Source organism: Dryobates pubescens, chromosome 23 (assembly GCF_014839835.1).
Source record: "Dryobates pubescens isolate bDryPub1 chromosome 23, bDryPub1.pri, whole genome shotgun sequence".
NCBI classification, from domain to species: domain Eukaryota; kingdom Metazoa; phylum Chordata; class Aves; order Piciformes; family Picidae; genus Dryobates; species Dryobates pubescens.
Window position 1 is genome coordinate 1,089,221 of NC_071634.1, and position 12,662 is coordinate 1,101,882.

At 51.3% G+C, this 12,662-nt stretch overlaps 1 protein-coding gene across 1 annotated transcript; it reads right to left on the reverse strand.

The window, feature by feature from the left end:
* Positions 1 to 5,217: 5,217 nt before the first annotated feature.
* Positions 5,218 to 8,283, reverse strand: LOC104308143 (fatty acid-binding protein, liver-like). The gene is made up of 4 exons (XM_054172324.1): positions 8,169 to 8,283; positions 6,671 to 6,843; positions 5,438 to 5,530; positions 5,218 to 5,329 (listed from the first exon to the last, which is right to left on the reverse strand). Exons 1-4 carry the CDS (start codon positions 8,233 to 8,235, stop codon positions 5,279 to 5,281), a joined length of 384 nt encoding a protein of 127 aa, XP_054028299.1. The 5' UTR covers positions 8,236 to 8,283; the 3' UTR covers positions 5,218 to 5,278.
* Positions 8,284 to 12,662: the final 4,379 nt, after the last annotated feature.

Consider the following 12,662-nt stretch of genomic DNA (forward strand, 5'->3'; position numbering starts at 1 on the left):
TTTCTTGGGGATAGTGGGATTTTGGAGACTACACATTCCTGGATACAGTCAGATTGTGAAACCTCTGTATGATGTGACACGAAAGAGGAACAGTTTCCACTGGGGACCTGAACAACAAGCAGCCTTTGACCAGATAAAGCAAGAAGTAGTTCAAGCAGTGGGACTGGGACCTGTCCGAGATGGTCCAGACATTAAGAACATTCTGTACACGGCTGCAGGTGACAATGGTCCAACCTGGTGCTTGTGGCAAAAAGCTCCAGGTGAGACATGTGGACGACCTCTTGGCTTCTGGAGTCGAGGTTACAGAGGTTCAGAGGCTAATTATACTCCAACAGAGAAAGAGATCCTAGCTGCCTATGAAGGAGTGAAAGCAGCTTCTGAAGTAATTGGAACTGAATCACAACTTCTCTTAGCTCCCAGATTGCCAGTTTTGAATTGGATGTTCAAAGGCAAAGGTTCCACACCACATCATGCCACAGATTCCACCTGGTCTAAGTGGATGGTTCTGATAACACAGAGAGCTTGAATGGGAAATCTTGAAAGACCTGGTCTGGTGGAGGTGATCTCAAGTTGGCCTGAAGATACCAACTGTGCTAAACCTCCAGAGGAGAGAGTAACTCGTGCTGAGGAAGCTCCTCCTTACAATGACCTTTCTGATGATGAGAAGAAGTATGCTTTGTTCACAGACGGTTCCTGTCGTCTCGTCGGGAACAAGCGAAGGTGGAAGTCTGCAGTGTGGAGTCCAACACGCCGAGTTGCAGAGGCGAAGGATGGAGAAGGAGAATCCAGTCAGTTTGCAGAGGTAAAGGCTGTCCAGCTAGCTCTCGACGTAGCTGAACGTGAGAGATGGCCAAAGCTTTATCTCTACACCGACTCATGGATGGTAGCCAATGCTCTATGGGGTTGGCTGAAGGGCTGGAAAGAGAATGGCTGGCAGAGGAAAGGAAAACCCATCTGGGCAGCCGACCTGTGGCAAGACATTGCTGATCGAATCGAGAGAATTCCAGTGCAAGTGAGACACATTGATGCTCACATTCCTAAGAGCAAAGCTACTGAGGAACAGCAGCACAACCATCAGGCAGATCTAGCTGCAAGAGTTTCTCAAGCAGACAAGGACTCTGAACTTGATCTCGACTGGAAACACCGAGGTGAGATATTCTTAGCTCGGTGGGCTCACGATGCATCAGGACATCAAGGCAGAGATGCAAACTACCAGTGGGCTCCTGACAGATCCATAGACATTTCCATGGATGCCATCACACAAGTCATCCATGACTGTGACATTTGTGCTGCTATCAACCAGGCAAAGTGAATGAAGCCCTTGTGGTATGGTGACAGATGGTCCAAGTACAAGTATGGTGAGTCCTGGCAGGTTGACTACATCACTCTATCTCATTCTCCATCTGGTAAGCAATATGTGCTGACTATGGTAGAGGCAAACACTGGATGGTTGGAAACTTACCCAGCTCTTCAGTACAGCTGTTAGGAGTTTTTGCTTCAGGTACAACATCGTGCCCAAAGGCAGAATCCATGAGGAATCTACGGTGCACAAACCCTGAGAGACTGGAGTCACCTGGGAGTCCCTGTTCTTGTCTTCATCTCACATGTGAACAGACAAAACTGTTTTCCTATTTCCTGTTTATTGAATTTTTGAATCATCTACATCTGAGATGTCTGGAATGGAGGATAAACTGAGAATATGGACTTCACTACTCAGTACTGTAGACACTATTTTAGATAAGATGGACAGCATCAGCAAACAGCGGAGGTATGCAGAAGGAGTGGATCGTGGCAATTTTAGGCTGTGCCAAGGAAATTTTCCACCAATCTTGGATAGAAAAGTAGTAGAATAAATTACAGTTGGATGCAAAAGAAAAATAATAAAGTCTAACTAATCCCATTGGTCTAACATAAAGTTATAGTTGTACAGTAACTTGCTCTTTTTGGCTCCCACACTCCAGCTGATACCAGCTGGTAGCTTTTCCTTGGCTGTTGCTAACCTTGGCTGCATTTCTTTTTGTGGCTAAGTACTAACAAGCCGCTCTCTGCTCTTCTCTCTCTCTCTCTTTTGCCTTCTATAGCGTGGGGGATGGGAGCAGGGAGGGAGAAGCTGTTGGTAACCCCCTGGTTTTGTCCAGGGAGGTTCTTGCATTGTTTATAAATTGTAAATTCATGTAAATATTGTCTATGTGGTACACATTCAGTGCATCCCCTATTTCTAGACTGCAGTTTTGCTTGCACAGACAGCTTTGTTTGCTTTCACTGAGCTGGTCTGGCACTTTTATTCTGGGGGGTAATTTCAACCCATCACACAGAGCAGGTACAGAGGGCATTTTCCACCCACAGCTTGGCCTTGACTCTAGGTATGACACATCAACACGGTAGGGGAATCCTTTGGACCTGCCTGTGAGTTGATTCAACCCTTGGCCTTGAGCTGGGAGCACAGAGATAAGCATGTGCCAGGGCCAATTCTTTCCCTCCTAAATAAGTGGGAAGGGAGATATGGAAATGGAGGCTCAGCCTCTGCCATGCACAGGGAAGCAGTCAGCAGCCAGGTTGGCCTTAGGTACAAGGTACTGGTGATAGGAAACTGCACTGAGACAGGTTAAGCTCTGCTGCAGTGGGGACTAAGCAGGAAAGGCTTTCATTCACAGAGTCACAGACTGCAGTGGGTTGGAAGGGAGCCTCCAAGAGCATCTCGTCCTAGCCCCTGCAGGCAGCAAGAGCAGGCTGCCCAGGGACACAGCCAGGCTGATCCTGAATGTGTCCAGGGACAGAGCCTCAACCCCATCCCTGGGCAGCCTGTGCCAGTGTCTCACCACCCTAACATAAGGTTGGTAATATAAACTAACAGTCTCTCTTTTTTTCCCGACTCCTTTGCTCAGACAGATACTAGCTCTGGCTTCTGATGGCTTTGCTGACCTTGGCTGTGCCCTTTGTTGTGGTCCAGCCAAGAAAGCCAAGAAAGGTGAGAAAGGTGATAGTGATCAAAATGATGAGAAGAAAAAGAAAGTTTGTCATAAAGATCTTGCTGAATTAGTGAAGGCACCAATAGGTGGTGAAGATACAAAACAGGGTAAGGATTCTCAGAGATCAGGAACCAAGGAAGGTGATTCTGAATATAATGAACATAATGAACCGAGGCTTCTAGCAGTGAGCCCTGGGAGACATCAGGATGAAGAAGATGATGATATACAGTCAGCTAATGCACCCAGGCAGGAAATTAGGCATGGAAGAAAAGATTATTTCAGAGGAGAAACTGAACCAATAATGAGTTGGTTAGGGAAGATGCTATGACACAGGGGCTCCTGCTTTAGCAGTAGGCAACAAGGCTGCAAAACAGCTAGGTCCACTTGCAAAGGATTCTGGAATCAACAAGTAAGGAAGGAATTCCCTTGGTAAGGTTTCTCTGTGGACAGATCTTCAATTGGCTTCCATGTTTCTGCAGCTCTGAGTCCACTGTAGCCCAGCATCTGCTTTGTAGGTGCTGTTGAGCTAGGCCCTGCTGTTTGTCCCTGGGGTGCCCATCTGCTGTGGCAATCCACATTGGTCAGCTCTCAGCAAGACGATCAATGCTGACCTGTCAGAGGAGAGCCTCCCCTGAGGAGAGAGGAGTCAGGGGAGAGCTGCACCTGAGGACAAATCGGTGGCACGTGCTGGGGATGCAGGAGGTGGTGGGAAAGGCCTTGTCTTGCTTCCCTAACATCCTCATCAGCTTTGAGCATTTGTAAGGACATCATCCCTGCTAGGTGCCTCCCAACCAGCCCTGGAGCCTTCTGCCAGTGATCATTCCCAGTTGTCATCCCAGCACAGGCCTTGGAAAAGGCAGCTAAGAGAAGTTTCCTCTCCTCTGTGCAGCAGAAAGCCACAACTGCACACAGCCTTCAGCAGCAAGCAACAGGCTGGGAGATGACTTTGGTGCTCCTTCTGTACCTACACTGTGAGCAGCCAGTGCCCATCTCCTGCCAGGAGAAAGAAGCTCTCCTTCCCCCTGGCAGAGCTGGGCAGGTCCTGCTCAGCAGTTGGCAGCCATGGTTTGGGGAGGAATGCACACAGGGCACCCGAGGACTGTGTAGGAGCTCCTGCTGGTGGGAAGGGATGGGGAGGAGATGGGGATGGAGTGTCCAGAGCCTGTGGGGCTGGTGCCTGTTGCAGAGGTGTGAGGGTGAAGATGATGGCTGAGACACCTGAACTCCCCCCATGCTGCTGCCTTCCCCAGGGCAGCTTTCCAGGCAGGATCACTGAGGCTTCCTTCAGCCTCCCCTAAAGCATCCTTTAGCCCTGCCCTGTGCTCATGTTGGCCACGTGTGAAAGCAAAGGGAACAGAGCCCTTGCCCTGCCCACTTGTGGAAGTTTAGGCAGGTGTATCTTGCCACACCTCCTGCATCCCAAGGGTTCACCCCAGTGGGTGGAGACAGGAATTAATGTATTTCATACCCATAATGTCCTACACCCTATAAATCCATCTGCAAAGTCTCTCACGTCCTCTTTCTTCCCTCCCTGCTCCCAGGAGAGATGCTCCTTAACTGGGAATGGTTATCTCAAGGCCTCTTAGGCCTGGCTAGACCTAATGCCAGGAGGAGAACGGGGAGGAGTGGTCTCAGACCTGGCCACTCTTGAAGCCAGCCTAGCAGTGAGAGGTGAAGAAAGAGCCCTGGGGGGTTTGAGTACACCCTCAGGTGGGGAGAAGGGAAGGGCTAGGAGGCTTCTGGGTATGCTGTAAGGGACTCTCTGTGCTTTGGGTTTCTTTTGTCACTGTGCTTGTAGCTCTCTGTAAAGCTCTCTGTGAAACACTTACTACTTTTCCATTTAAACTTCCATCACTTCTGCAATCCATTTGTGTGAGTGTTATTCATTTTTTTGCCCCCCCTTGGAGGCAAGAGAGGATCTGCCTGTCCTGAAACCCGGACACCACTGCAGCCACCCAGCCAGGGCAGCTGTGGCTACATGACCACTGGCACGTGCCTGGCAGGATGCTGGCACCGCTCCCCAGGGAGGAAGGAGGCTCTGGAAGAGTGCTCAGCAGCGTGGAGCACATCCCAGAAGGTGACTCAATGGCTGCAAGGCTGCAGCCTAGCCCAGTTCCATTCCCCAGCAGCAGCACAGCCCTGGCTCAGCTCATTGCCCAGGCTGTGGCAGGGCTTGCAGGAACGTGCCCAGCCCTGCATCTCCTTGGAGCAAGGGGACAGAAGCTGATGGCAAGGAGGAGGCCTTTAGTACAAAGTTGACTTTAATGGACACATTTTACACAGAGAGGTGGCTGCTGTGTGCACAGCTTCTAGATTCTCTTCATGACCCTCTTGAAGGTGAGGTCACCCATGGTGACAACCTGAATGAGAAATGGAGGGGGTTAGCTTTTCATGGCGCTTGGTGTGGACAGGGTCTGACATGCAAATCAAAGCAGCATTGGTCACTGCACCATTCCCCATGCTCTTACACTGGTCATGATGTCTCCATTCAGTTCACTGACATACTTGATCCCTTTCATGGTTGCCACCAGCTTGTTGTTCCCCTCCATCTGAACAACAGTCTGGTAGGAGAAGACAGAGGCATTGCTGTTATTGCAGGAGAACATCTCATCCCCTAGACTGTCCCCTTCCTCCTCTGCACAGAGTTGTTACCATGCCCCCTGCAAACACTATGGAGTAAGTTGCTCCTCTGGTGAATCTGCTGTTGCTGGGAGGGTGAAGAGGGAGAATGGGGAGACGGCTGTGCTGGTCCTGGCTACAGCACAGTGAGGGTGGAGATACCTCCTTTGACCTCTGCAGGGCTGTGACTTTGCCACTGCACCTACCTCTCTCTCCTTACCATTCAGACTCACTCACTTCTCCCACACTGTTTGATGCTAGAGCAGGGATCCTTGGCATCCTTGGACATCACAGCAACACATGAATTTTGGAGGAGAAGAAGGAAGGCTCTTCCCCCTGGCACTGCTGCTCCCTCTGTGCAGCCCTCATGCTCTCTGGGGCAGCTCCTCATGCAGCACCCAGACCAAGAGCAGCTGCATGCCTGCTGCAAGAGGCACAGTTGGCCCAGGGCATGTTGGCTCCTCCTCACCACCCAACTACTGCACACTGCCACAGCAGCCTTCTTTGGGCTGAGCTGACAAGGAGCTGAGCAACAGCACGGAGCTACAGGATGTCTTGGTCAAGGTGAGGAAGAGTTCAAGGCACTTTCATAAAGTCAGTGATGGTGGCAAGCTCTCAGGCACAGGAATATCTGCTGAGTCTCCTGCCCCCAGGAGCTGCACATCTCCAAGGGCTACAGACAGCAGCAGCTCCCTGAGGGCAGCTGTCACTGCTCATTGAAAGGACTCAGATCCAGAACCCAGCAAGCCCCAGGTCTGTTCCTCTGTCTGTCCATCTCCATACATGTTCCTTTCCAGAAAGTGTTCCTAAGAGAGCTGAGGGCCTGCAGGCAGCAGGGCAGTGGCTGCCATGCCTGCAGACTTGGTCTCAGCAGTTAGCTCCTTCCCATCACATCAAGTCCTGCTTGCAGACCGTGAATGACAGAGCCAGGCTAGGGAACTGCCCAGGGCCCTTCCCTCTGTCAGCTCTAACACCTCTGCTCTGGTCAGTCCCTGTGCTCAAGTGCAGAGGAGATGGCTGGAAATGAAACTTAATGTCCTTCAGATCCCCCAGCCCTGGCAGAGGAGGAGCTGGTGACTCACCTTGGCTTTCTCTCCTGTTGGCATCGTAAACTCAAACTCCTCCCCGATGGTAAACTCATTTGTCATCACCTTGGAGCCAATGGTCACAGTAAACTTGAACTTGTTCCCATCCTGCACAATCTCTGAGGTGCTCTTGATGTCCTTGCCCTTCTGGATCTGGTCATCAGGAAGTCCTGCCCAGGAACAAGAGTTGTTTGGTGGAGCCATTGGTGATGCCAAATTAAAGTGGTGGCATTTGGGGACCTGCAGCTGGGAGGGTTTCTATTGCCCTGTGGAAAAGCTTTAGAGTGCTGATGGCTCCCCAAGGACCACATGGCCCTGAGTCTGCTGGGGAGGCAGGAGACCAAATGCTACCACCCTGGGTTTTGTGTGGGAACTGGGCATCTCCCTTGGCCCACTCTCAGGCTGGCAGCAGGGCAGGCACCCCCTAGCTAAGCACCAGATAGAAACTAACCCCCCACTTGTCCTTCCTTCCCTGGGGGGCCAGCAGAGAAAATGCAACAACCTGAGGCAGAAGGAGGGAACCAGGAGGTGTTTTGTGAGATTTAGGGTCCCTCAGAACCAGGTCACCAAAATCTTCTCCCAAAGGCTGAAGCTGACCTGCCAGGTGGAGCCCCTCTGGCCGAGAGCTGTGCAGGGGCAGCACAAAGCAGCTGCCTGGCAGGGACACTGCTGGCAATGCGTTGGAGCAACCCTGAGCACTTTGCTGCTGGCTGGGGGAATTCAGGGCCTTGCAGTAGCTCTGAGCAGCACCATGCTGAGCTGAGGGAGTTCCTGCTGACCTTTAAAGCTCCAAGCCTGACAGAGCAGATCCACAGCTGCCCCAAGCCACCAAGGTGCTGCTGGCTTGTGTGGTGGGTTGAAAATCCCCACCCCCCCCCTATTAAATTTGCCATCCCAGCCCAGCTGGAAGCAAATGCAAGCTGTATTTACAAGCAAAAGTACCATCTGCAATGGAATGCAACAAACCTGGGCAAAAGAGACAGGATTTAGAATATCTACAGGGAGTTGCAATGTATGAGAGCACAAGAATCCCCTGGCCAAATCCAGGGCACCTGATGGCTTCTCCACTCCCTGTTTCCCCTTACCCCCCCGGTCACTGCTTGTCTCTGCTTGACACTGCTTCTCACTGCTGTCCCTGCTGTTCCTGCTGTCACTGCTTCTCACTGCTTCTCACTGCTGTCACTGCTTGTCAGCTGCAGAGCCTGCTGGGACCAGTTCCTTGCAGGCCACAAAATCTCACCCAGCCTCTCCTGAACTCCAGCCACCATCAGAGAGGCTCTCTTGTCTGCTTTGAGATCACATCTCCATACACATGCAGTTGAAATCCCCCAAGGATGGACAGAGACCAGGGGCAGAGAAAGTGGGAGAGCTTTTCAGCCTGGAGCAGCAGCACAGCTGAGCTGCCAGGGAGCACTGGGAGCTGTGGAGGCAAAGCAGCACAGGGCAGATGCAGGCAGAGGGCAGATGCATGCACAGGGCACATGCAGGCACTTACCAAGGGCTTTCATGAAAGGCTCAAAGTTCTCCTGGGACTGGAGCTCATACTTGCCAGTGAAGCTCATGGTGCAGGGCTCCCTGTGCTCCCTGTGCCAAGAGAAGGTGCTGTGCTGGGCAGCAGAGCCTTGCTTTATAATGCCCCATGGCTGTAAAGTGATGTAATTATTTTATGGGTCTGTTAAAACATTAACATCAAATTGGTCAGGGTCCAGAGATAAATGGCTCTGCATTGTGCAGGCCTTGATTTGCAGCAGGAGAGGTAGTGGTAAGGAAGATCTCAACAGCCCATTTTATGGAGGGAGCAACATGGCATCCATAAAGAGCTGGCAGCGACGTAAGTGTGCAGATAGATTAATTATCAGAGGAGAGAGCCAAATGCCCTAAGCAGCTCCCAGGCTGAAGCACTGCTGCAGGTTATTAATAAAAGAGGAGGCTGCAATGAATGAAAGTATCACAGAATCACAGAAACATTTGGTTCACCACTAAACTGTATCCTCAAGCACCTCATCCGAACCACCTTTAAGCACATCCAGGCTTGGGGACTCCACCATCTCTCTGGGCAGCACATTCCAATCCTGACCACTCTTGCCATGAAAAATTTCTCCTTCTCTTCTCTTTCTCTTCCTTTCTAAATGCATAGTGGCCACATGCTTTTTGCACACCGCTTCTGTCTCTCCCCCATGGAGCAGAGAAGAATCAATTGGAGTTTGATTAGCAATACCCAGCTGGGAACAATTGGTGTTTGTGCTCAGCTGCCTGGGGGTATCTGGGAAGGCTTGGTGTTTGATCAGAAGCTCCCAGGTACACGATAAGAGTAGGGGATAACATATATCTGTAGGCCCCTTTGTGTATGAAACCGAGCAGGGATGGGAATGTATTGAATGTGTTGACAAACATGAGCTGACTGCAAAAGAGCTTCAAGCTCTTGCTTGACTGCTAATGGACCTGAGGCAGATGAAGATGAGGAAGGCTATTGCTGGGCAGGGGGCATACGACCCCCTGAGCAGGCTGTGTAGATGAGCAGTAGGGTGAGGAGTTACATAACACAACTGTGAAATATGGGAGGGGCTTTGGCTCCAAGCCCCAGCCTCCTGTGACCCCCTGGCCCCACAGCACAGGACATGGGACACTTAAACAACCTGAAGATTACTCCTGGCGGCTGCTGTTCTCTCTGATCCAACCAGACAAGGTTTGGTCCTTGGGGGACACCTGCCTGGATGGTGCCATGGTCAGCTCCGCTGCATCACAACCTTCGGTGCCGCCATGGTTCTTACAGGCTGTTTAGGCTAAGTTAGCTGCACTTCACTGGGGATTGGGCTCTGCCTTGGGGTTTGCTGGGGAGCTTGCAGGGTTGTGCTGCTCTTTGCTTGGGGTGGGGCTCTGCTTTTGGGTCTGCTGGGCAACTCCTGGGCTTGTGCCTTGCTTGGGGTTTCGTGCCTTGCTTGGGGTTTCGTGCCTTGCAATGCTTCGTCTGCAGCTGCATCCACCTTTTATATCAAGTAAGCTGTACCTATTGGCACCTGCTGGATCCAATCCTGCTTCTTTGTTAACTCTTATCTCCCTGCCACTACCTGCAGAAAAGGTAAACACTTGCCTACTTTTACACTTTTCTGTCCATCAAGCTACAGCCAACCCAAATACAACAACTAACGACAGCAAATTCAAGCATAGAAATATGCCAAAACCAGGGGAGGTAGTCAAGCCAAGACAATTGCTTGTAGGGTGACAGCGATGAGGAAGAGAAAGTTTGTCTTCAGGATCTAGCTAACTTAGTGAAGCCACCCATGGATGAATAGAGTAGAATAGAGTAGAATAGAGTAGAATAGAATAGAATAGACCAGGTTGGAAAAGACCTTCAAGATCATCGCATCCAACCCATCATCCAACACCATCTAATCAAATAACCCATGGCATCAAGCACCCCATCAAGCCTCCTCCTAAACACCTTCAGTGATGGTGACTCCACCACCTCCCTGGGCAGCACATTCCAATGGGCAATCACTCTCTCTATGAAGAATTTCTTCCTCACCTCAAGCCTAAACCTCCCCTGGCACAGCTTGAGACTGTGTCCTCTTGTTCTGGTGCTGGGGGCCTGGCAGAAGAGACCAACCCCCACCTGGCTACAACCTCCCTTCAGGGAGTTGGAGAGAGCAATGAGGTCTCCCCTGAGCCTCCTCTTCTCCAGGCTAAGCAACCCCAGCTCCCTCAGCCTCTCCTCACAGGGCTGTGCTCCAGACCCCTCCCCAGCTTTGTTGCCCTTCTCTGGACACCTTCCAGAATCTCAACATCTTTCATAAACTGAGGGGCCCAGAACTGGACACAGGACTCAAGGTGTGGCCTAAGCAGTGCTGAGCACAGGGGCAGAATGACTTCCCTGCTCCTGCTGGCCACACTATTCCTGATGCAGGCCAGGATGCCATTGGCCTTCTTTGCCTGCCTGGGCACACTGCAGGCTCATGTTCAGCCTGCCATTGACCAGTACCCCCAGGTCCCTCTCTGCCTGGCTGCTCTCAGCCACTCTGACCCCAGCCTGTAGCACTGCCTGGGGTTGCTGTGGCCAATGTGCAGCACCTGGCACTTGGATGTGTTCAGTCTCCTGCCCTTGGCCTCTGCCCATCTGTCCAGCCTGGCAAGGTCCCTCTGCAGAGCTCTGCTACCCTCCAGCAGATCAACTCCTGCCCCCAGCTTGGTGTCCTCTGCAACCTTACTGCTGATGGACTCGATGCCCTCCTCCAGATCATCAATAAAGATATTGAACAGGCTGGGGCCCAGCCCTGATCCCTGGGGCACACCACTGGTGCCTGGCTGCCAGCTGGCTGTGGCACCATTCACCACCACTCTCTGGGCTCAGCCTCCAGTCAGTTCCTAACCCAGCTCAGAGAGCTGCTGTCCAAGCCAGGGGCTGACAGCTTGGCCAGGAATTTGCTGTGGGGATGGTGTCAAAGGCCTTGCTGCAGTCCAGGCAGACTCCATCCACAGCCTGCCCCACATCCACCAGGCAGTCACCTGGGCATAGAAGGAAATCAGGTTGGTCAGGCAGGACCTGCCCTTCCTGAATCCATGCTGGCTGGGCCTGAGCCCTTGGCCATCCTGTAAGTGCTGTGTGACTGCACTCAGGATGACTGTTCCATAGCCTTGCCTGGCACTGAGGTCAGGCTGTGTGACCGTTTGAGGCTGTGCCTTTAAGAACAAGCAGCGCTGAGACACTCTGGCTAAATGTTTTTGGTACTAGAACCAAAACATTCTGATATTCTAAACGAATTTCATTGGTGGATAGACAAAATGCAACTTTAGATTGTGGAGCAGTTGGAATTTTTTTTTTCCTCAGTTCAGTTCGGTTTGGGAGTTGGGGGAGTTGGAGTTTCAGCCTGTTCTCCCTGCCTGCTTCTTCTGCGAACTGCTGGAGTTGGCCTTCAGATAAGCAAACACTAATCCTGCATGGGCTTTTGAATCTTACTAACAACTCTTTCCCTTAATAACTTGCCTTTCTTTCTCTCTAACCCCTTTTTGGGGAAAAAGGGAGGTAGGGGGGGAGAGAGGGGGTTACAGGGAGGGGATCCCTCCCGGGGGAGGGATTTTTGTTGTGTTATTTCTCTTTGCTGTATATTTCTGTGTATATATTGTAAATACCTGTATATATTGTGTTATATATAACCTGCTTTCCCTATATGCTATAGCTTGCTCTTCGACTGGGTTAGCTGTGGTTTCTTACTCTGTGGAGGAGGGAGAGCTAAGCCCTCTCTCAACCTACCACAGGCTGAATTCCCTGGCTCATCCAACCGGCCCTGTTTGTGGATGGGCACCACGCTGGCAGCTTCCAGTCATCAGGGACCTCTCCAGTGAGCCAGGACTGCTGAAAAATGATGGAGAGTGGCTTGGAGCTGATCTGCCAGCTCTCTCAGCACCCTAGGATGGATCCCATCTGGTCCCATGGACTTGTGGGGATCCAAGCGGCTAAGGAGGTCTCTAACTACTTCCTCCTGGAACACAGGGGAACTATACTGCTCCCTGACTCCTTCTGCCAGCTCTGCAGGCCAGCTGTCTGGAAGACATTTTGTCCAGCGATTAAAATTTGATGCAAAGAAGGTGTTAAGTAACTCTGCCTTTTCCTCATCCTTTGTTACAACATTCCCCTCCATGTCCACCAAGGAGTGGAGGTTGTCCCTGCCCTTCTTCTTGCTATTAATGTATTTATAGAAGGACTTTTTGTTGTCCTTCACAGCAGAGGCCAGTCTAAGCTCCAAATGTGCTTTTGCCTCCCTAATTTTCTTCCTACAAGACCTAGCAACATCCTTAAACTTTTCATGGGTTGCCTCACCTTTCTTCCAAAGATGATACACCCTCTTTTTTTCCCTTAGTCCCATCCAGGCTGGCCGTCTGCCCCAGGGCTCATCTTCCAGCACATTGGCACAGTCTGTTCCTGCACCTTCAAGAGTTCTTCCTTGAAGCAGCTGCAGCCCTCCTGGACCCCTTTGTTTTTAAGAGCTGTTTC

Excerpts from the sequence above, each read along its gene's own strand:
- LOC104308143 (XM_054172324.1), bottom strand. The coding sequence starts at position 8,235 with ATGAGCTTCACTGGCAAGTATGAGCTCCAGTCCCAGGAGAACTTTGAG. Across the intron at positions 6,844-8,168 it reads GCCTTTCATGAAAGCCCTTG|GACTTCCTGATGACCAGATC; the intron begins GTAAGTGCCTGC and ends GTTCCTGGGCAG. Across the intron at positions 5,330-5,437 it reads ATGGAGACATCATGACCAGT|GTTGTCACCATGGGTGACCT; the intron begins GTAAGAGCATGG and ends TTTCTCATTCAG.